This window comes from Squalius cephalus, assembly GCF_949319135.1.
Source record: "Squalius cephalus genome assembly, chromosome: 6".
Lineage (NCBI taxonomy): Eukaryota > Metazoa > Chordata > Actinopteri > Cypriniformes > Leuciscidae > Squalius > Squalius cephalus.
The window spans coordinates 40,166,028-40,191,461 of record NC_137127.1 but is presented as its reverse complement, the minus strand read 5'-3'; the positions used below and the strand labels follow the sequence as shown (position 1 = coordinate 40,191,461).

The 25,434-nt window shown below is 38.3% G+C and overlaps 1 protein-coding gene across 2 annotated transcripts in view; it reads left to right on the top strand.

The window, feature by feature from the left end:
* The window catches only part of akt2 (v-akt murine thymoma viral oncogene homolog 2), a 35,597-nt gene extending 11,708 nt beyond the window's left edge, over positions 1 to 23,889 (top strand). The window contains exons 1-14 of one of the 2 annotated variants that reach the window (XM_079875090.1): positions 368 to 394; positions 3,627 to 3,782; positions 3,943 to 4,071; positions 9,537 to 9,648; positions 10,043 to 10,190; positions 13,874 to 14,005; positions 14,088 to 14,153; positions 14,247 to 14,315; positions 14,418 to 14,540; positions 14,712 to 14,840; positions 18,418 to 18,632; positions 18,716 to 18,803; positions 20,299 to 20,401; positions 22,310 to 23,889. In XM_079875090.1, the coding sequence (XP_079731216.1) occupies positions 3,737 to 3,782; positions 3,943 to 4,071; positions 9,537 to 9,648; positions 10,043 to 10,190; positions 13,874 to 14,005; positions 14,088 to 14,153; positions 14,247 to 14,315; positions 14,418 to 14,540; positions 14,712 to 14,840; positions 18,418 to 18,632; positions 18,716 to 18,803; positions 20,299 to 20,401; positions 22,310 to 22,389 (1,440 nt within the window). In that variant the 5' untranslated portion in view covers positions 368 to 394; positions 3,627 to 3,736 and the 3' untranslated portion in view covers positions 22,390 to 23,889. Of the gene's footprint in view, positions 1 to 367; positions 395 to 3,626; positions 3,783 to 3,942; positions 4,072 to 9,536; positions 9,649 to 10,042; positions 10,191 to 13,873; positions 14,006 to 14,087; positions 14,154 to 14,246; positions 14,316 to 14,417; positions 14,541 to 14,711; positions 14,841 to 18,417; positions 18,633 to 18,715; positions 18,804 to 20,298; positions 20,402 to 22,309 lie in introns of those variants that run through there. The other variant, XM_079875089.1, reaches the window with a different exon arrangement.
* Positions 23,890 to 25,434: the final 1,545 nt, after the last annotated feature.

Sequence of the window (25,434 nt, the reverse complement as noted above, 5' to 3'; positions counted from 1 at the left end):
TGCATTTTCATCCCAAGCGTAAATTAAACACATTTGTAAATTGTAACTTTTGTAACTTTAAGTTGTAACCTTTTTGTAACTGTTGTCAGTTTAATCACATGCGAGTGAATTTAGATAAAGGGTTTTTAGAACAAATGCTGTATACATATAATCACCATCAGCATAAGCATAATACATTTATTTATATAAATATGAAATGAATGTAATTTTATATCATCATAAATTCTCATATTTTGATTTCATTAAAGCTATTAGCTACAATAAATTGTTCATTCAAAGAATTGGACCTCTTGCTAAGTCTAAAAACAAATGAAAGTATCCATCTTATCTTTTTGAACTGAATTGCTCTTTCTTTTTAGGACTTTTTAGTGACAGAGTTCAGGACCGACGTGAGGTGAATATTGCATTATTCACTGTAAGCACTTTTATAATAAAAGGTGGTGATTCGCTGTCAACCCATAGCCTTCATAAAATCATCTTCAAGATGTGCAAGACAAAAAACTGATTATCCATCAGGATCTGACCCTGATCCTTGATCAGCACTTTATCCCACATGTAAAGACACTTTTATGTGAATAATGATGACTTAGCACTTTAGATTCATTAATGCAGTTTATAATACCAATGAAAGTTTCCATAGAAAGTCTTGCACTCACCTCTTTGTCATGATCGTTCCTCTTCTCCTACCCCCAGTTAGAGTTCGATATTGGATGGTGTACAGGACGCTGTTTTATTCAGTAAGATGAATTCAGCTGTTCCTCTTCTGTTAAATATGAAGTCCTTAGAGATGGAGGCTTATCTGTTACAGAGTGCTGAATGCTGCATTTGTCAAGTTTACATTACAAACATTTCTGAACAGGTGGCATTCCTGTAGCTGTAGTCAGGTGACCATTTGTGTAAAATCTTTCATTTATGTGCTAGTGTTTTTCAACTGGTGGATCGTGACCCAAAAGTTGGTCGCAAGACTGTTTTGAGTGGGTCGCGGAGTGTGTAGTCAAAGAGACAACAACAACAAAAACCCATAAATCTAAAAGTTTTTCTGATGCAAAACTTCTATTTTGACAAACATGTGTGAATGCTGTTGACTCTTCTTTCAATCGCAGTTTAAGTAAAGCGTTTGAGAAAAATGCGTTGTCCTGATTATCTGTGGTCAGATGAGATGTCAAGCTAAACTTGTATGTCAGTGCCATTATTCCGTTATTTTCGTAACTTGTTACGAAAGAAAGTCTCTCACCCTTAGGCCCTGTTTACATCTGGTGTTAAGATGCGTTTTGGTCGATCGGATCACAAGTGGACGAGGTAGACATGTTTACACCTGGCTTTTCAATTCGTCTGCCAGGAACTTTCAACCACTAATGTACTGATTTCTTTGAGGAGAGGGTCTATGGGTAGGTAAACATATGGGTTTTTCCAGATCTTACGATCTTATGGACAAATAAGCACGCACAATTTACATATGAACACAAAAGGAGACGATGGAAAACATAGGCCTATGGAGAACATCTGCTTTCGTTTCTGCTCTGATAGCTGCAAGACCCTGCCGAACAATGTGAGTGCGTGTTAGAAATCAGGAATAGTGAGAGAACATTGTGCTTGGTACGGTTTTTCGTCTCAAACCGTCTTCAGTCGACAAAGTTTAAGTCCTGCCTGGCTAGCGCACTTCTCACAATGTTTAGGTCAGTAGCTGCTCTTTTGCATATTTGACCACATAAGAGTTTACACTACGAAAGCAATCTGGTCAAATGCGTTTTCAACTACCTCTGGAAGTGGATCGAAAGTGGACAAGCTCAAAAAGTTTTTGGCCGTTTACACCTGTCTTTAGCATCAATCACTTGTGATCCGATCGACCAAAACGCATCAATACCAGGTACTCAAGCACACTCTTTAATTGTGCGCAAATGTGGAGGTGCACGCTGTGTACTGTAAAAGAGCAAATTAAATTACGAGCATGTAGTAGCCTAATTCATGAAATTACCTGAAAGTAATTGAAATTACCTGAATGAATTAGGCTACCTAACTGGTGTGTTGTGTGTTAGCTGGGAAGATTGCATGCGGGTATGGTGTTTATTCAATTCATCAGGATCAGTGTCCATATGTTTCAATTCTTGAAAAATAAATTTGCTTGGTTCAGATTCCTAAAAATTTGGGTCGTGGCTTAATGACCATGGGGAAATATGGGTCCCATGGCCAAACCAGTTGAGAAAATAATAACAAACATAAATTCGCATTCACAGTGCTTTTATTAAGGTATTGTAGGAAACTCAGAAGCGAAGACCAGGAGACTTGGTTGTATCTTCAGCAGGATTTTTTGAGAACACGAGCTGTCGGTAGCTGCAGTCATCTAAGGCAGTGTATGTTGTAGTTTATATAGATTTTAGTGGGCAGTGCTTAGATATGGAGACAAAACATGCAAACGAAGTATCCAGGTTTAGGAACCCGTCCTAGAGTGTTGCCATTCCTAATCCAATCAGCATAAGGCCGGTGACACACTGGATGCGTGGCGTGAGCGTCTCAGCTGCGTGGCGTGTCCGTTTTTATTTCGGCTCCCATGTTAACTGGTTAGAGCTTGCACACTGCTTGCGTGACACGCGCGTCTCAGGAAAACGCGGAAAACGCGTGCATGCTAGAAATAGAACCGACGCCTATTTTTCACGCGACACTCAAGCGTGTTGGAAGCGTTTCTAGGCAAAATAGAATAGGAAAAGTTGTTTATATGTCATTTTGACACGAATACATATTAATACATGTCATTTTGATGTTTGAAAGTGTCTAGGGTTTGACATAAATGCAAATATAAATGCAATTTAAAAAAAAATATGATCGATTTTCAAATACTGCACCTCTCAATACAGAACGAAATATTCTGTAGCCTATTTTGCCGTCAACACTGCCGACGTTGTCTTTGCTGCTATATATTTATTTTTAACATGAAGTATAGGCCTTCCACAACTCTCTCCCCATATGTCAAATATATCACCAATGAGGCTTATCATATGGCACCTAGCAGCAGCAGCGCCGCATCAAACACGCTTCTGGTGTGCAAAGACATGGAAAACGCCACGCAGCTGACACGCAACAGAAACGCCACGCTCACGCCACGCTCACGCCACGCAGCCAGTGTGTCACCGGCCTAACTATTCAAAGACTGGGACAGGGGCTCCAAGAGCCATTAAAGACAAAGGGTGAGAGTCTCAGTAATCTGACTCATTTAACTTACAATAGAGAGAACAGGACTGGCAGGAATCTCTTGCTGGAAACTTTGCTTAACAGCTGATATCATCATCATAACTTTAAATGCTGAATTCAATGTACTCTACCTTAGTTTTTCATGTTATTGTTATGTAAGGACATGAGATCAGCAGATCTTAAAACAGATTCTTAAATTTGTAATCCCACAGTATCGTTCACCCAAAAAGGAGAATTCTGTCGTTTGCTCACCAAATGCTGTTGCAAACCTGTATAATTTTCTTTATTCTGTGGAATAAAGATGGTCATAGAGCGAAAGGCAATGGGATCTAATGTTGTTCATAAATTCTATTTGCCATACATAAGCAATAGAAATGCTTCTGTGGTGCTTTCTGTGTCGTACTTTGTGGTTGACATTAGTTTATTTGCCTTGATCCCAGGTGAGTCTGGCTCTGTGGTACTGAACGTCTGCCTTACCCGAGACTCAACGCTCCCCCTCCCCCAACCTCCCTGCCACCCTGCCCTACGCCCCACACACCTCTAACCCAGTATGAACGAGGTCAGCATCGTCAGAGAGGGCTGGCTCCACAAGAGAGGTGAGCACTGCTTACTCAATCATTCATCAGGACAGTCTGTATCATAAATTTGCATTGTAAACACTGATTTGTTGTCTGTCTTTTTCTTTATTTTCCCCCGGTGATGCTTTCATCCTCTTGCCATCTACTTCCTTGTATCTCTTCCTCCTCCTGTCTGCAGGTGAATATATTAAGACTTGGAGGCCCCGGTATTTCATCCTAAAGAGTGATGGCTCTTTCATCGGCTACAAGGAAAAGCCTGAGACGTCAGACCATAATCAGCCGCCTCTTAACAACTTTTCCGTCGCAGGTCTGTCACAGTGCTGCCTCACTTCATGCAAACCAGATTGTGTAATATTCTAAAATATGGCTCCCTTAGTTGGTTTATTATTTCTTACTTGACAATTATCATTTACAGAAACTGTTGCTAAGGCAATATATATATATATTTTAGTGGTGGGCATAGATTAATTTTTTTAATCTAGATTAATCTCACTGTAATCTTGGAATTAATCTAGATTAAAATGGCTCATTTGAAATCTGCCGAAGGCATTCAGAATATGTGTGTGCTACCCAAATAATGACTAAAGGGCACGTGTTTCTTAAATACAAAGTGACATTTAAAAGAACTTGTGAAAAAATGGCAGCGATTTTTATTTTTTATTTTTTTTTATTATTATTATTATTAAAACTAACATGATAGTTTTTTTTTTTGTTTTTGTTTTACTTTGAGCAATGATGGAGCTATAATAGACTCTTCTTATGAGCATATAAAACAAAACAGCTCCTTGGAAAAAATTAAATGTAGCCTAATATTGTAGTAGTTATAAACAAAGGTCTATTTTTAGTTCAGATTAACATTTGACGGCAGCAATTTTATTCATAATGTCAAAATAAAACCAACGTAATGTTACTTGAAAGTATTATAGCCTACTATTCCTGCCCAACTTCCATGGTTGCAGTTAGTGTTACTACAGTAAATCCATGGTGAATGTTGCTGATCTGTGGACACTGGATAGTTCATTCATGGCACAATGTTTCTTCCTGGCTTCCACGCACTGTTTGATCCATTAATAACGGAGAAATGTGAATGTTTCTCACTAGATCTCGCAGCGATGTTATTACTTCAGTGGTGAATTCAAATGCTTTCTTTACTGGATCTCTTAGCGCTGTGTAGTAACAGTGTCGCATGATCACGATCGGCTCGCGCTGCTTTGGTCCAAACTGATAAACGGTCCTTCAACCACACAATAAGGAGTAGCTCAGTTTCGTTCCGCTTGCATTACGTTTGCCATTTGATGTCGGACAATGTTGTGGTCGCGCCGGCGTCTCTTACATTATGAGCGCGCTTGCCATGCGCGACCCGCCTACATTTGAAATAATGAAATTTTGGTCGGCAGGAAAAATTATCCAATGATCCCATTTGAAAATGCGTACCGAACACCGAACCGAATTCGGCTAGGTATACATCCGCGATAAAATATCAAGGTGAAAGTCATCATAGCTTGTAGTATAGACCCAGCTCCCAACCCAACTTTGAGAATAGATTAATTTTTTTTTTGTCGCCCGATAAGAGTCTCACGTTAGCGCAGCACGTTAACGCCGATAACGGCCCACCACTAATATATATATATATATATATATATATATATATATATATATATATATATATATTAGTGGTGGGCCGTTATCGGCGTTAACGTGCTGCTCTTATATTTATATATATATATATATATATATATATATATATATATATATATATATATATATATATATATATATATATATATATATATATATATATATATATATATATATATATATATATTATATTTGTTTGTCTGACCAATAGGAAATGGAGTCAGAGACTTTAATTTGACAAAAGTGGCAAAGAAATTACGCAAATTACACATTTAACACACAAATCACACATTTAACTAAAGTGTACATACGAATGTTTGAAAAAGTATAAAAACAAATTATAAACTACAATTTGACCAAAAATAAAAGACTTCATTAAAAAAAATTACTTGTTTTAGGTATTTCATTGTTATCATTTTTTTTGGTAACACTTTATTTTACAGTGTTTTTCTTACACACGTTACATGTAGTTATTATAGTAATTACTATAAATTGTGCTTAATTACATGGAACTAACCTAATCCTAACCCCATAGTAAGTACTTGTAGTTAATTATTATTACTCAGTACTTAAATGTATAATTACACGGTAAGACGGATACCTTAAAATAAAGTGTAACTATGAGGGGCCGTGCAAGCCAAAATCCATTCTTCTACTGTCACACACATACATTCTCCTTTCACATCCATACATTTCTACTGTCACACACATACATACATTACATACATTTCTACTCACACACACTTAGGCCTTGTTTACACTGCAGGTCTTGATGCCCAATTCTGATTTGCTGCCTATATCCGATTTTTTTTTTTTTGACCGTCCGTTTACACCATAGACAAAAAAAGATGGACGACGCCCCTTCGCTCTCTTCCATTGATGAGAACTGAAGCCGCCAGTGTCCCGATATGGCGCTGACATATTGGAACTTGAGTCTGCGCAGTAGCGTTCTCGGGACCAGACCTGCGCAGTAGTGAGCAGGAAGTAAAGACGCGAAATCAACGCTCCGCCCTCACTCTCACCGAATGCACTCAGGGAGAGAGCATTCTGCACACTTTTTTAAAAATTGATTGCAGTACGACAAGAGGCTTGTTAAAATAAAATAAATACAATCTCCTCAGTCCTCCGAAGATCCCGAAAAAAATGTCCGTTGGTGCTTCAGTGACTACTTCGCTCTGAGAACCTGTCAATCACTGCTGTCAATCATGACGTTACTCCACCGCATCACGTAACTTACTAAAAACCATCTTATTTTTGAAACAGACACTTGAACTTACATCAGCGTGATAAAAACGACAGCAAATGAAAGAAACCAGATAAAAAATATATTTGAAGTGTAATTGAATTGTTTAGTTGGTCTCGCGTCCCGTTGAATAACACGGGGAGGCGGGGCTTATGACCTATACTAGGACCAGTCACCGGGGGGCGATCGAGACGTTTTGGCTTCACTTTTCAGGGCTTGTGCGGCACACTTGGTTTACACGTTCTTTCAATTGTGAACCATATCCGATTCATGTGTTTACACTTGCCATACTATCTGAAACATTGCGCATGCTTGAAGGGTTAAATTATCTTGCACAGATGGACGAACGCAAAATATGATTGATGCTAGCTCTGCGATATATGCGAAGTTCGTCAAACATCACCATGATTATGAGGCGGAGGAGGACGAAAAGTGCCTTCATTGCAGCCTGTGCATATGCTTCAGTTATTGTGTGCGAGAGATATCTCAGGACTGGTGGGAGCATATTGTGGCGGGATTTAACGAGAAGCAGTGGGTCCGAAATTTTAGGATGAGCAAGCCAACCTTTGATATGTTGTCAACGTTTGTCCACATTCCTCTCCTACGACGACACAACGTTTCGTCGGGCCATCCGTCCCTTTGCAGAAGCGCGTCGGGTTTCTCACGTCATTAAACCGCGGAGACGTTGCCTAATGCCTCAGAAAATCCGATCTGCCTGTTTACATGACAGTCGCATTGGCACATATCCGATTTATTTCTAATTTATTTCCACATATGAATGAGGCCTGAAACCGATCTGGAAATTCCGATTCCGTTTTTTTTCCTGTTTACACTGTCATAGAACACATCCGATCTGTGTCACATATGAGCAAAAAATCAGAATTGGGTCACATTTCACTGACAGTGTAAACGAGTTCTTACATTCTCCTTTCACATACATACATTTCTATACACACACATATACATTCTCCTTTCACATACATACATTTCTATACGCACACATACATACATTTCTACTCTCACACAGATTCATACTCCTTTCACATACATACACTTCTACTGTCACACACATTCATACTCCTTTTACATACATTTCTACTGTCACACACATTCATACTCCTTTCACATACATTTCTACTGTCACACACATGCATATACATTTCTACTCTCACACACACATGCATACTCCTTTCACATGCATACATTTCTACTGTCACACATACATACATTTCTACTCTCACACACATACATTCTCCTTTCATATATATATATATTTTATTATATATATATTTTTTGGTATCCATTACTTCCTCTTTAAGCAGGAAGTCACATTCAGACCCAGAAATACATATGCAAGACTTGCTCAGCTCTTCATCACAACTTTACAATGATGCTATTCAAAGTAATCCTGTTTTCTTTTCAAGTACAGTTTTTACTTTTTGTAGTAAGTAACAATGAACATGAAATCAGACCATTTTTTAATAATGTGCTGGAATGCATTGACCAAATGCAAAGAGAACAGATTATTTTGTGCACGATAGGCTGCATTGAAAACTCTGTGATCACATTCAAACCCTATGTGGATGTCTCTCAGTCTCAAGATTTGTTGAGGATTCAAGAAATAGAGCAGCAGTAAATACATTGGAGTCCTTATATGGATGTCTAAATGTATTGCGGACTGCTTATGAATCCAGACAAAGAATCAGGTCTGAGGACAGTTATGTCCTGTTGCACACACAGAAGAGGCTGTTTTTTTGGTGGCACATATAATTTTTATTTCTGTCACACACTGTACAATCTGCAAATTCAACAAAGACACCAATAAATTTGTTTTTGTTTCACAGTGTTGAAATAGCTGGCAGTGTGACTTCGTCAAAAAGTGAAATGCTCTTTCAATAAACTCACATTACACATTTATCTGATACTATGGTCACAGAAAATGAAAGTGTATTCCACCAAATAAAATACTGAAATAATTAACATTTCAGTAATCAGATAAAGCTCAATTAACATACACCAACTCTATACAAGCACTTAACGTAGTAACTGTAAACTCTCTTTACAAAAACATTGAGTGCACTGAAAATGAATCTCTTTTAAACATTGTCAAGTCGCGATCTCCCGCACGACATCTGACAGCGTGGCCGCGGACATCCGTAGCTAGTCGGATGAAAAAAGTTCTCTCGCTTCTGTTCCTGAATTTACTGTAATCACAGTAATTGGCGCACACCCATTTTTTTTGGGCGGCTGGCTTAACCGTGTATTTTCAAACCGCGGCTGTCTTGACCGCAGTCCGGTGACCCCGATCGCGCCAGACCTGCCTTCCGTTTCCACTATACTCTCTCTCTCACACATATGTACATACATACATTATTCTCTTACATACACACATTTTTTTCAGACATACATTTTCTTCTTGCATACATTTATTATTTATAATATTAAATGCATACTTTGAATTCATTTGCATAAGAGTAAAATGTATATATGTGAAAGGAGAATGTAGCCTATGTGTGTGTGTGTGAGAAATGTATGTATGTGAAAGGAGAATATATGTGTGTGAGTAGAAATGTATGTATGTGAAAGGAGAATGTATGTGAGTGTGAGAGTAGAAATGTATCTATTTCAGAGGAGAATGTATGTGTGTGTGAGAGTAGAAGAATTAATTTTTTTTTTTTTTTTTTTTTCAATCAATGTTGGTTGGCCTGGTGTTTCAATCTCCCAACCTGGAAAACAGTGTATTCAGTCAAAAATAACCTCCCAATTAAGACAGCAAGAGGCACAGATCAAATCACAGTTCACTTTTAATATATGGTGTTTAGAATTTTTTTACCCATTCAAGAAATTTAAATCCCAAATAAAACATTTTAAAACTGTAATATCCTTTGCAGAGTGTCAGCTGATGAAGACTGAACGACCTCGGCCGAACACGTTTGTCATCCGCTGCTTGCAGTGGACCACTGTTATTGAGCGCACCTTCCACGTGGATAGCAATGCTGAAAGGTGAGGAGATGAGATGGAGAGTCCTGCTAGAATCAGTGACTGACTGACTGAATGAATCAATGAATGGAAGAGAGAGAAAGCTTAAGGAGATGTTTAATGGTATTTACCGGGAAAGCAGATTTGGTTCTATTAACTGGATTTTTGCCAATCCAAACAGGATATTATTCACTGCCTGTTGCTTAAAATTAACCGTAAAGTAGGTGAAAAACATTTCGGTGGAAATAGGAGTTGTGTTTAGGTCATTTCGTGACTAAAAATCCCAAGTCTTCCAAAAGGATAGGAATCGGGTACATGAGATCAGCGTAGGATCACACAAAATAAGAGGAAATCTAACCTGCTTTGCTACTTAGATTTAACGAATGACTAATATGATTTCATCTTGATGTCTATGCAGAGAGGAGTGGATTCGTGCCATCCAGGCTGTGGCCAATGGGCTCAAGTCCCGGGAAGAGGAGGAGCCAATGGACATCAATTTTGGCTCCCCTGGAGACAACAGCCTGGAGGGGATGGAGGCAGCGATCGCAAAATCCCGCACCAAAGTGGTGAGTCCCTTGCCTCAACGTGTAGCCACATTCTGGTTGTTTGGGTAACATTCACTTCTCTTTTAGTAACCTCCTCATTTGTCTGCTGTCCCAAGCAACCAATTTCCTGCATTGCTGTGCTAATTTCATGTCTCTGGTGTCACCTTGTACTCACTCTTGTCAAGTAATAGAATTTTATCTTATATCAATATTTCATATCCAGTTATCGTCATGTAGTAGCTATGTAATACACAAGATACTTTTTTTTTAAAGTAAAAATTAGTTCCTAATTTTTTGGAGGTCTACAATAGGTTTACGTGCATCCGAGGTCAAAAAACACTTACATTTTGCATAATATACATTGCAGCATCACCTCTTTTCTCACAGTGTCTGAAACTGTTCAATCAAGGATCCAGATCCTTTTCAAGAGCCTACTCTGCTCTGATTGGTCAGATGGCCCATTCTGTTGTGATTGGTCTACTCTTCAGAGTACAGCGCATGTTGGAAATGAAGCGGCCATTACCATATCTGAATTTCTGCTCCGGAGGCTTCCTCAGCATTTGCATACATAGTAATGCGAACAGTAACAATGGCGTTGGTTTTACCGTATCAATTAGAGTGACGGACTTTTCATACCTCAAGCTTGAGCAGCACATATTTTTTTAGACGTTCATGTTAACAAATGAGTGCATTCACACCAGGAGGAGAAGCAACATGTGAGCGTGAAGCAGTAGCGTCGCGTAAGCACCAGTGAAGCAAGGGTTTCGCTGCCCAGTCTATTTTAGCTGCGCTGCTCATGCTCAATTAAAGTGAAAGCACACTTTTTATAGACAAAATAAATATGATTTCACACAAAAAGTGCTCAGTGCACAGAATAAGCATGTCTAGTGTTTTAACAAGAATTGGAGTGCCAATTGTTCTTATCGTATTTTAATAGGATTTTATGACCGAAAAAAACATACATATGACATAAAAACATACAAGAAAAGAAAACCGTGATGATTACACGCACATTATGAATAGACAATTTAGACCTAAGTTGAAATGGCTTAATCGTCATGTCAATTTTATTACAAATATTCAACAAGTTGAATATAATGAGTAAAAACAAAGACGTTGAGAGAACTTGCCCATTGTTTGAAATGGTGCTTTTGCCTGCCTTCAAGAGGAACAGCACATTCTATATTGAAGTATGACTGAAACGACATGATCGGAGCTGCTTTCATGGGTGTTTGTTGTTTACCATTTACATGCAAATGTTGTACACGTTAACAAACTTTCAAGACTATCAAGTTTATAAATGACCAACTTCTAAAAACAAATTTATAGTTGACTTTGTAAAGAAATGCTCAGCTTTGGAGCTGCTGCTGTGACGCTGTACAAATGCTTCCAGTGTGAATACTCACGTGAGTCTGCAGCTGCAATGATGTAGTTGCGCTAACGCAAGCTTGCAGTGTGAAACTGCTGTGAGTTGTCATTCTTTGGAAGTGCGTGCAACGTGGATTTGAAGTTAACATTATACAATACATAGACCTACACCACAAAACTAGTTGAGGATAAATTCTTTAAAATTGGGCAATCCCAACGTTATGGACGTGACATTTGCAGTAAAAACTTGAAATATAAATTCTCAGAAAATGCATTTGATACCAATGAAACTGTTTATATCCATACTCCCTTAATAAAAGGAGTCCAGACATTAGAAAAATATCAGTCTACAGACACATGCGTTTTATATTTAATATGAGGGAAATACACATCCGTAACGGAAGTGACACAAAAAAATCTTTAACTTTTAGGTGGCAAAATATTTTTTATTTATTTTATTTAAAATATTTAATATTACACTGCGCAAACCAAAAGTAATACTACCCACTGGATGAAGGGTCGGCCTCCACAGAACATAAAATATTCATTTTATTTTTCGTTCATCGTTAAACTGGCAGAGTGAGGTATCTGACATCGTTAAACTGACATTGTTCGCATTTATGAGGAAAAAACAATGTTACGGGTGACAGTTCTCCGTTACGGATGTGAGCGCTCTGAAAGCGGCACTAGACTGCTTTAAAACTTTCACAGAGACCTCAAACAGAAAGCACAAAGCTTTTCTTTAAAGTGAATTTAGTTTTGTATTAATTGTATCTTAATTTTAATCAATGTTTCATCAACAATTGCCTGGATTTAATAAATAAGAAGTAAATATAGCAGACAATAGATCTTCGCGACATGGAGGTGCCGGCGCGTGAACTGGAGCTCATCTCATAAATGAACCGAAACTCAGCGTATAAGGTAGCCTACTTGCCTCACAGACCTGAGACGTATATGTATATATATATATATATATATATATATAGATATAGATATAGATATATATATATATATATATATATATATAGATATATATAGATATATAAGCTTGAAATGTCTACTTTTCTCTGCATGTAATCCATATGAAATGTGCATTTCTCTCTGGCGCGTTCACTGCGAAGATCGTGAGTCAGCATCGTCAACTTCATCTTTGCAGCCGACACTGACACAGAAAACACTTGTTTATTAATAAACAATTAAAATGTCTAATTGCTATATTTTACATATTCATAATCATTACTTTTGCCGGTTCTTTGTGACAGGTTTCATGCTTTATTGGCAGTGCTACCCTTCCATGTTACATGAACGCGTCACCACCGAAAACATGGAGATTTTTTTCAATCCCTGTTTTGGTAGGGGGATAAACTGATCAGAAAATGTAACGAAAATGTAACGAAACGTTGTAGAAATGTAGTGGAGTAGAAAGTATAATAGTTGCTGCAAAAAGTAACGAAGTAAAAGTCAAAAGTATGCACTATTGATTCTACTTAAGTGAAGTACAGATACGTGAAAAATTTACTTAAGTAAAGTAACGAAGTATACTATTCTAAGTATACATTATATTAATGAATATAATATAATATATAGGCTAGAACAAGGTTTAATCTGGCCTGCAGAGAAACATAACTGGGGTTACCTGATATCAAGAGACGTAATCCCCCAATCAGAGCTTCACACTTGCGCAATACTGAAATATCTGCTAAGTGTTTTACTTATTTTTGTCAACCTGGCAACCATGTGCACACACTCTCTCTCCACTGTGGATAAAAGCGCTGGCTTTCTGAAAACACCATTAAGCTTGAAGTTTATCGATTTCCAGTTCGATATTCTATTCACAGAAAAGTGTAATACTTCAAGTCAGTGTTTATTTACGGGCCTGAAAGAGAAAGAATGACCACAGTCTGCGCCATGTTTCTCTAACTGAAGCGGTGCATTTAATTGCTTCAAAAACAGTAATGTTACCAACTCCTTGCTGAGAAAGATGAGGTAAAATTTAGTGCAGACCCATATCGTGATATATCATATTGTGGCCCCTGTATCGGGATATATACCGTATCGTGACTTTGTTGCTGATGCACAGCCCAAAGGTTAGCATTATGCAAATTTGTTACAAACCTATGTAGGTTCATGCAAGAAGTAAGACTGGAATTACTGCATTGAAACTTTGCTGACCTTTTACATTCACAAACAGCTATTACCGAAAAAGCATAATGGTGCACATTTATTTAATTTAACTGTTTTTGTATGCAATGATTCAGATCTGCATCACTGTAATTCAACTGAAATAAATAATATAAAATAAGCTTTTAAACTTTTTTTTTTTTTTTCTTCCTCAGACAATGAGTGACTTTGACTACTTAAAGCTGCTGGGTAAAGGCACTTTTGGAAAGGTGATTCTAGTGAGGGAAAAGGCTACTGGCATGTACTACGCCATGAAGATTCTACGCAAAGAGGTCATCATTGCTAAGGTGGGTACCTCACAAATCAAAGTTTAAAATGCTCATGAATTATTTGTTTTATATTAATAACATGGTGGCGTACGTGTTTCAGGACGAGGTTGCACACACAATCACAGAAAGCAGAGTGTTGCAGAACACACGGCACCCCTTCCTTACAGTATGTCCATCTCTTTTAGTTTTTTTTTTTTCATTATTGCACAATTATCTTGTTTTAGATTTAATTCAACTTTTTCAATCTTTCTGACTGCAGACACTAAAATACGCCTTCCAGACACGAGATCGTCTGTGTTTCGTCATGGAGTATGCAAATGGAGGCGAGGTTTGTCACATCCTCTCGCCCCTTACAAAAACAAACTAAAAAAGCCTTCACCATTCTGTCTCTTTTAAAATTCTGTTTTGTCTCCTTTTTACTTGTTCCCAGCTGTTCTTCCACTTGTCTCGAGAGCGCGTGTTTACGGAGGATAGAGCTCGCTTCTATGGGGCTGAAATTGTTTCAGCATTGGAGTATCTGCACTCTAAAGATGTCGTCTACAGGGACCTAAAGGTTTTCTCCTTTAATGTGCTGTGCAATTATTGTGAAAATAGTTTATGAATTGTGTTGGGAAAGGATGTCATGTAATTGTGTCATAGACCACAAAGGCATGAAGTCTGTGTTCCTTTTTTTACCACTAATAACTGATTCCTAATTCTGTTTGAATTGCGTTTTTCTCTGCAGCTGGAGAATCTAATGCTGGATAAAGATGGTCACATTAAAATCACAGACTTTGGCCTGTGTAAAGAGGGCATTACTAATGAGGCCACCATGAAGACATTCTGTGGGACCCCAGAGTACCTTGCTCCTGAGGTACTGCCAACTCACTCCATTAACATGTTTTCTCAACCAATTTATAGATCATAGTTTGGTACCAGATTAAAATGGAAAAACACTAAAAAACATTATCATGGGTCAGAAAATGAGTGATTCAGAGATGAGCCTGATTTAGTGTTTTAAAGGCACAATATGTTAGATTTTATTTATTTATTTAAAATATTCAAAAACCACTGTAGAAAAAAAGCATTATGTTGGTTTGAAAATATTTGGCAGAATTTTTGGCTAGCAGAAAAAAGATGCTTTGTAAATAGAATGTATCCATCTGTTATCCTCTGTGTATTCCCGGTGTATTCTCATTGTTCACAGTTCATCAGTGCATGTTGTTCCAAAGAAAAATGTTATCTTCGTAAGCTTTCGTTGTTGATCTTAACCAATATCCAAATAGCTAATTATGGTGCTGTTGTAGTAATCCAGCCTTCATAAAATCTTTCCAGTATTTGACACAGTAATTTACTGCTTGTTTAAGGTGCAGTATGCAATTTCTGAGAAACATTGTTGATTCTGAAATTCGACACCCAAACAAACCCAACCCTCCCTTTATTGCTCCGCCCCCAAAATAACACTATGCAGCACAGTCAACGACTAACAGCTGGCACATCAGATTGTCCCGTTACTACAGCTAATTTTATAACAACAACATATCTGGTTTCTGTTAAACATAGCAAAACCAATGTTAGTCAAGTATCGAGCAGAAAGAAGCAACCTCGGCATGTGTTTTCAGGCTCTGTCTCTCCAGCGCCGGAAAGCTTCTCCAGTGCTAACTTGGGTCCTAGCTCTTGCCTGATCATTATATTCCCCAGGCCTTCTCCCATTTTTAATTTCTGGTGCGTTGATCATTGAAGCCAATCACAGACATATCCGATGAGCGCATGAACAAAATGGCCAGTTAGAGGCGTTTACGATTCAGCTCGACAGCGCTCAAAAGCGTCAGTTTTAAAATTTCAACTTTTGACAACACTAGTCGTTTCTCTGAAAAACAATGCTACAGCCAGTTATTCTACTTTGAAATGTGCGTTCCGTGTCGGAATGTCTGTTTTTGTTTTGGTCTGTCCTAGTGGTCGACCGATATTGGTTTTTTGATGGCCGATGCCGATATCTTAGAGAGCAGGGTGGCCAATGACCGATATAAAGCCGATATTTTTATGTGTGTATATATATACTTTATATTTATTTTAATCAATATTTAATTAATTAGAAATAAATTAGAAAACATATCCTTAAAATAAACATGCTTATACTTTAGATGGCAACTTCTTGAATCTGCAATCCTGTTACAGTATTTTTCACAAATAAAGTAATTGTTTAAAGATATATGAATATGTGAATTAAAAGGAAGTAAACTGTAACAGGGTACTCAGTAATCTGGTAATTTTGTGCGCACTGGTAATCATATTTTTTCAAATAAAGACAAAGTAACACAAATTTTACATACAGCACACAGTGAAAACTATATGAATATGACACAGTGGGCAACTGGATATATAGCACAGCATATTTTAAAATTAAGGATTTAAAGTTTTTCGAAGCGTCTTGCATCTCTTGTGAAGCCAATCTTCTGTTCGCATTCACTCACTTTGCACAGACCGACCGTCACTCACTGTAGCACGTTTATGCTGGCTACAAATGCACACTTCACAAGATATCACTGCTGGATTCAATTAAATCGGCAAGGTTTGTGAAATTAAATGTTTATTAAATATTCAGAGATTTGCTTAAATGATGTAGATGCGCATTTGCTGAATGTTGACGGTAAATGATAAAGTATTTTAGCCTGATTGTTTGCCTTTTCGGTTCAAATAATATAAAAGTAACGCTTCACTTTTTCGCATACCATTTACTTTATTTGTTTACCAGTTCTGTCTAACATAGTATTAGATATGACTGACAGAGATCGTAAACTAATGAAGACGGAGAATGTGAGCGAGCGAGCGAGCACTGTGTGTGTGATCAGACGCTGCCGTTCTCTTCTCAGGTGCTGGTGTTCTCAGCGCCGCCCGTCAAAATTAAAGTCTGAAGCGCGATCAAAATAAAAGACCCGGACAAAAAGTTCCAACTCATAGGCCAATCAGAAAAACTTATCGGTCGACGCCGAAATTTTAAAAATTTTAAATATCAGAGAAGAGTCGACCATTAGTCTGTCAAATACCTCACTCTGCCAGTTTACCCAATAGTATTTCGACTATGTCACCAGTTGGTGGAAAACACAGCATATTGCAGCAATGGAAGCCAGCAAACAAGCTAGGTCAGAGATCGCATATTCTACCAGACCAAAAAAAAAACTCGGCATCCATCTAAAAATCTCTATGAACGGAAGCATAAAAAAATGTGGATAAATCAACTCTTCAAATTAGTAAGTCTCCTCGGCTTTCACTGTCAATTGCGCTCGCTCCTGTTACGTGTCATCAAACTGGCAACCCGCATGAGCGTTGAGTCTGAAGGGGTGGGGGAAACAACTCTCTCCAATATTTTGAATTGGAACTGCAGTACCCATTTCAACTGCTAGTTGTCAATATTACAGACTGCACCTTTAATGTAATAAAGGCTTGCCAATAATTCCAAATAAGATGTTTCAATTGGGAAACGTGGTGGTAAGCTAGAAGATGAACCTGGTAATTTCACATTTAATGGTCTTGCCACTCTAGCCTGACTACGTCTGACTTCGTACTTCCGCTCAATTTCAGTTCGCTCCTGTACTGCCCTACAAAGCAAAAAGGCAGTAACTATGCAGAGTGCAGAACTGAGAAAAATGACTTGGTTATCCTGAGTTATCCTGTCATCCAGCCTAAGTAGTTGTAGGTAGATTATTGGACATGTGGCTGTTTTGTTACTTTATATTAGCTTATTCTTTGTACATATCAATCCTCATATTTAATTTGATATTTTACCCCTATTTTGCAGTTACTGTATTCTTGCTTTGTAAACTTGCTTTGTATTACTTAACAAAAACGTGGCACCATACCAAGGAAAAAGGCAGTAACTACAGATTCTCCAAAATCTATTACCATTTTTCTCCAAAACGACACGCATTTGAGATCAGATGTTTTGTCACATAACAAAGGATGCCTTTAATGTCATGAAAATAACTCATTTTTGACCAAAAATGCAGTTACTGCCTTTTTGTTTTGTAGGGCAGTGTACTCAGTCTGAGATAGCGACCTTTCTTTCCGTTTTCCTCCGGCCTCAAAACAGCCGGCCAATCAACGAACAGAGGGCGGGCTGAGAGCCGTGACGTAGACGCTGATTGTACGGTGGATGCGTAGATTTATTTCACATAATCTGCAAAAGTCGTTCACAGCCATGTTCACTCCGGTATTTCACTCGATGGTTTTGTTTTCGCATCATTCATGTGTTTACAGTGGAAGTTAGATGCGGCTGAGCCTGCGCATAACACATGTCATAACCAAACGTTATGTGATTGGCTTACGGGTAACCAATGATTTTAAACTTCAGACAAGCCTGCGACTGTCTCAATATTATATGAGCCTCTCTCTCTCAATATTATATGTATATGCTCCCTTTTTCATCTCCTCCTCCACATTCTTTGCTGTAGGTATTAGAAGACAATGATTATGGCCGTGCGGTGGACTGGTGGGGTCTGGGAGTGGTCATGTATGAAATGATGTGTGGTCGGCTGCCATTCTATAACCAGGACCACGAGCGTCTGTTTGAGCTCATTTTAATGGAGGAGATTCGCTTTCCTAGAAACCTCTCGCCCGAGGCTAAGGCCCTGCTGGCCGGCCTGCTTAAGAAAGACCCCAAACAGAGGTTAGATGAGCGTCTGTTTCTACTTTTGTTGTAAAGAAGATTTTGTCAATGTTTTAATAACATGAATTTGTTTTTTTTTCAAGGCTTGGAGGAAGTCCTGAAGATGCCAAAGAAGTGATGACACACAAGTTCTTCAATTCCATGAACTGGCAAGATGTCCTTCAAAAGAAGGTAAAAGAGTTAAGACAGTGAGACAACAGATTCATCAGATGAATTCATCACAAGTTAAGAGTACACTGTTAATGGGTGCATCTCAGTCAGCTCCTGAGCTCTTGATTCAGTATATCGTGTTCATGAATTCGGGCACTGGTAAGGACAGTAAAGGAAGCTGGCTCACTACACGTTGGGAAATTGATGACTCTATTTCCAGCGACATCTTTCTGACATTACTTGTAAAGTTATTTCAAGAACTTTATGATAAGTACTTTGCTTGTTACATTTACGTGCAACATTTCAGCTTTAAATAAATAAAAAAAGTTAGCCAGATTATGTTCATTACCTGTCTAGCGATGTATGTTTATGCTGAAAAATTTGTAAATATGTTTGTATTTTTAAAAACATCTATCATTTAGAGCTGGGCGAATTATTATTATTATTATTATTATTATTATTTTTTTTTTTTTTTATTTTTTTTTTTTTATAAAAAACTCGATTTAGGATTCGATTCGATGTTAAACATCCAAATTATTTATACTGTATTTGGATTGAGCTAATAAAACAACAAAATCCTACACGTTGTTTTCCGACCAGTCATCGCGAGACGTCTCACATACTCCTTCACTCGCACATATACACAAGCTCACTCGCATAGCCTACACGCACGCACTCACGCACTAACACACACACACACTCACTCACACGCTCACTCACACTCACTCACATACACACACACACTCTCTCTCTCTCTCTCTCTCTCTCACACTCACACTCACACTCGCGCACACACAGTCACACAGACTCGTTCACTCACTCGCGAACACACACTCTCACTCACTCTCCCTCACTCACTCGTGCGCCGTCGTCGTGGAGGACCGTTCAAAAATTAAACATGCTAGTCTTTTTGTCGTGAAGCATCGAGGGCTGCGCCGCAGGGAGTGCTACGGAAACCCTGAAGGAAGATTTGGCGAATGCAAAATGTATGTATTGTACGCTATACTGAAGAGGGGGAGAAAAAAAATCTAAAAAATAAATTTTTGGAAAATATGAATCGATTTGACCTACCAACTCGATTTTTAAATCAAATCGATATTTTTTCCCAGCCCTACTATCATTATGTGTAGTGAGTTGACACTATGGTTTTCACGGTGCACGTTTCAGTGCCCTGGAAGGAATGAGACAGCCCTTAAAATGTCCAACACCCTGATCAGTGCCCTGACTACTAAACTAGGGAGCTGATTGAGACTCACCCAACGTCTTTGACAAATATTCTAAAATCTTGTTTGCGTTCATGTTCAAATGGGGTGCATCAGCGTGATTGATTGCAGTGTGATCAGAAGAGCTTTACCCTCAAACCAAACGTGTTTATTTGTAGTTCAAAAGACATTTAACAGTGAACAGTCATTTATGCTGATCTTTGCATGGGGCTAATGAGGGATGTGTGAAAACCCATTGCTCTCTTGAGTTTTTTTCTCAGACTCGCCTCTCTCTCTCCTCCTGTTTACTGCAGCTCATCCCACCCTTCAAGCCACAAGTGACCTCAGAGACAGACACACGCTACTTTGACGACGAGTTCACTGCACAGACCATTACTGTCACGCCACCTGACCAATGTGAGTACCTCAGTCCTTCCTCACTGCCTGTCTGCATGAGAGGAGTCACAACTCTTCTGTGTGTTCGAGAAAAGGAGTAACATCGGAGGAGCCACTCTGTGGAAAATAACTCCAAATAGTGATGGAGATAAATTTTAAATATTTGTCTTTTTTTATTTTACATATGTGTAGTGGATTATCGAAAAAGAAAAAATGTAGGGTGGTTATTTATTGGTTTTTGCGAGGTGGACATTGCACCCAAAAGTGGAGGGGTAAAGGTGCAGGGTTTATTTGATTGGAGAAGTCCCAGCATACATCAACAGAGTCTGTCGTTCTCACCGGAAGATCCAGTTATGACAATTTAATTAACCCTGACATATGAATTAGGTCAGAAATGTTTTTTTTTTTTTCTTAATAGAATGGTTTATTAAACCTTTAACCCCCCCCTCGCCCCCAAAATTATATATTTTTTGGTTTAGATTCATAAACATGTCAGTTCTATTCAGAGACCCAAACGGAGCAAAAATATGCAATGTGGTCCAGTTGCTGATATTTATATGGCCAAAAATTAAGATGAAATTCTGATACCTTGCAATGTAAATCAACTAGATCTTTAACAGTATAATACACTACTTGCATAAAATGTGTATAAATATCAGTTGTCACTCCTTATATTATCTGTAACGCATAACATATTGTTTGCATCACCTCCCGTACTCCTTGATGCTTTATAGGCTATATGTCACCTTTATCGGAAGTATCCCGTTAGATAATGCAGATAGAAGGTCTGTCTCAACTTTCAAATTCTGTTGATTTTTATCATGAAATTCAAAGAATAAATGGTGCTCTTCATGGCGTAATGCAGGGTTCACCAATCTCGGTCCTGGAGGGCCGCTGTCCTGCAGAGTTTAGCTCCAACCAGCTCCAACACACCTGTTTGAAAGTTTCTAGTATGCCTAGTGAGACCTTGATTAGCTGGTTCAGGTGTGTTTAATTGGGGTTGGAGCTAAACTCTGCAGGACAGCGGCCCTCCAGGACCGAGATTGGTGAACCCTGGCGTAATGGATCACTCGCTGTCACGGCATAAAAACGGGGAGAAAAAAAATCAATTGATTCACTCCGAACAGTATCAGAATTTTAATATTTCTGTTCATGCGTTCCTACATAAAACCACAATACTAACTTGTTTATATTGATATACAACATTTATATTTTCCCTGGTTTCAAAACACACATCATGCTGGATATTACCTGCCATTCATCATAACTTAAACGGTTGGTGATGACAGGTCCTCAGAAAAACTCCTGAGATTCAAAAGCTAATAAACATGAATGAACTTCAGAAGACTTACTGGAATGTATCTGGTCACATGTAATCAACAGCGGAAAGAAGTCAGTAAAACGTGTCATGTCATGTTTACCTCAGGGAAAGCTATGCTATGTCCATAGCTCAATAGCTAGAATTAAATAACTCAGAGGAGCATTTTGATAAATATATTAGTTATTACAGTATTGTTTAGGCTAAATTTAGGCCCTATAGACTATTTCTAGAGTATTTCACCATGTTACTATTTCACAACAAATTGCTGTAGAAACACAAGCAAAAAACAAAAAAGGTGTAGAAATATAATTCTGTTAAAAAACCTTTACAACTATTAATCAGACAAAACTAAGCATGTAGAAGATTGTGTACAACAGCTTTTTCAGCAAAGTTGATACTTAAGAGGCCTTAGAAATTTGCGTATCAAAGAAGATATTGTAGGCTTTATAGGGTTAAACATTTCCAGGTCAAAATATTTTTTTGTTCACAATAAGATCAATAACTTGCATTTAGACAGAGACAATAGTAGTGATAGATAATGAATAAAATAAATGACTTGATGAACTGATTTGTTTTTTTCCATTGGCCTGTGTCTCCGTTGCTTGCAGATGACAGTCTCGATGCGGAGGACCCAGATACACGTACACACTTCTCGCAGTTCTCCTACTCAGCCAGTGTGCGGGAGTGACCACACCACACCACCCCCCCCTCCCTTCCCCTCCCCACCACTCTCTCACCCTTACCAGCAAACCGGACGCCCCTCACATACACAAACGCAAACTCGTACAAGGACACGTGCACCAGCAACCCAAGCCTTCTGAGGAAGCGGGTTCTAAGCAGGAGTACGGCATCTGTGAATGATCCCGAACAGGTGGTACCCTCTGGTCTGTCCTGGTTTACGATTGGCTTTCCATCCAGCCTATCGTAGCCTGACACTACACACTGCAACACAATCCACCAATCACTGAATAAATCTCCACCAATCAAGTACCATCGAGAACACAGCTCAGCACCAGCAGGTTTCAGGACACACGCTCACACTCAACACTGGACTACAGGACTAAAGCCTCTTGTAAACACAAATATTGAACACGCTCTAAATCATCTTGTGGGGACAAAAGATATCAAACAATTTGGACTTTTTTCCCCACTGATTGTTACAGTTTTAAAGCCATATTTCTGCAATTGTACAAGTGCTCTTTCTGGAACTAGCTGTTACCAATAGTGTTTTTACAGCGGGAGGACCGACGATGGGGTAACACCGAAAGGAATAGTGCTGTTTCTCTGCCTGGGTAGCGTACCGACTGCTGTGCGTGCGTGCGTGTGCGGACGGACGGACGAATGCGTGTTCTCAAATCTACTTCTTAAACTGTGTGTCTTTTTGTTTCAATTTTTGTACATGGGCATAACGTTGAGTTGTGGACCGGGGTGGGATTGTTAGGGGTTTTGGGAGGCTCACACACACTATAGATGTGAAAATGTTTGTGCTTTAAAGGGAAGAGAGAAGAAGACATCACTAGCATGTTAACAGGGAGGTTGTGGTTTCCTTGAACCTTGAAACCGGCTTTCCAGTTTTCATCCGCTGCCCAAGAGGCTTGATGTTCCAAGGTCAGTGTATCATAGAAACTCTCCATCATGTTGTTTTCATTCTCTCAACAGTTTCGCTGGCATTGATGTTGAAGTTTAGAGACAAACGTACAGGCAACAACAACCAAAAAAACAAACAAAAAGAGGATTTAAATGTCCTTTGTCCTGTTATTTAACTGCAATAGCTACTGCGTCAGTGTCACTGACTGCTTAAAGTAGCAAACGGTGGAAACGCGCACCTGCGTGCCACGCCATTGTTGTCGCAGCCTTGACACTTTTTTCATTTCTCCTTTTTTTTTTTATTAGTGTAGGAAGAAAAAAAATGGTTAGGATGTCTGAGAGGAAATGTTCTACTTGATCTCCAGATGTGTAAGGTAGGCGTGCTTCTCCAGATAGAAGCTGTCACAACACACTGCTTAGATGTGTGAGGTGTTATTTTCTTCTTTTGCCTTTTTAAAGATTCTTCATGTAAGGAACATCAAACTATTTTTGTTTTTATTTTATTCATTATTTTATTTGGATCAATTTTTTTTCATCTTTTTGTTCCATTCACCTACTCCCTGAAATTAAATTGTCTTGATAAAAATATATATGAAATATATATTACAGTAGTAAAGTTTTTCTTTTTGTTTGTTTGTTCGTTTCTTTTGTCCATTTTTCCATTTTGTGTGAGTGTGTGCTTCATTTGTGCATGTGTGGGTGTGTGATAAGGTAGTAGTCACAGTATATATTTGCAACGGGAAATGAAAAACCTCCTTTAAGATATGACGATCCTTCTTGTTTAAACATGATATATATTACCATCCCTCCTCCATAGACTTACTCATACAGGAAGGCCGAACTGAAGTGCTTCTACGGGTCTTAAACGCATCATGCCCGATTGCCCGTCTAGGTTTTGAAACAGCCCTTGTTGCCTTGACTGAGAGAGACCGCTAGATGGTGCCATTTGCCTGTGTCATAAAATAATACATTGCTCCGTACATGAATAACAATTGTGCACTCTCGTTCACACCATTAATGATGCTCAAATACAGTTTTTAAAAGAAACTTTTGGGTGAGACATGAGGGGCAAAGATCTGAATTGGTCTGCTGTAGTGGTTTCACCCATCTTTATTGTGTGTATATACCTACCTGTTGGACAAATCAGCTTTGAAGTGAAATTATTTTGCAACTTTAACCATCGACTGTTCTGTTCTGAATGTGATGAACAATCACGAATGTCATCATTGATGCACAGTTTGCTTTTTTAGTGCTGGGGATGCAAACGTTAGGGGAAACTTGAAATATGTCAGCAAACTTTTTTTTTTTTTTTTTTTTTGCTACAGAGTGCTATGGGTTATGCTTTGCTATTAGGACATTCATGCAAGTAAATTCTTTTACCAAAAACTATGTCTGCCTCTTTTACTAACCCAAAGAGTGTGTGAAATTAACCTAGTGGACAGCAAATGTATTCAAATATTTATCTCATTTGAAGACGTTTATACTTCAAACGTATTTTTTTTCAAAAGTATTCATTTGAATTACTTGTACATGGAGATAAAATACGCTCTAATATCTTCAAAATGAATGACCATGATTAGTCCCACAACGGTGAGACTGCATGATAATTCTACTTCAGCAGTGGTCTGGATAATAATTTGCACCTTATGGCACTGCAAAAAGCTTCCATGGTCAATAAATGAAAAATACAGGGACATAGTTTTTGCTTTTGATCGGACTGGAACTCTCCATTTCTAAAGCAGTGATATTTTGGGGGGTGTTCTTGTAGAGTGGACGGTGGACGGGGACGGGGGCTCTCTAGGGGGCCCGTAAGGTGGCATAAATGTATTTAAAATAAGACTAGACAAGCAAAGGAAAACAAAAATATCAAAATATAAACTTGTATCATTATTCTTTTAATTTGTCACCATCAACAACTCATTTTTAAGAAGGGTTTCACGATCATGGCATACTTGTCATTTTAAATGTGTGGTTTAAAATAATACCAAAATAATTAATTAAAATTATGGAAATTTCTATATTATACATAAATTTGCTTATTGTATGAAAATCTACTGACAGTCATCATTACATCTCAAGTATAATAACCTATAGACCGATGGGTATTTGAATATTGTCCTGGACAATGAAGAGCCTTGGAATCGCA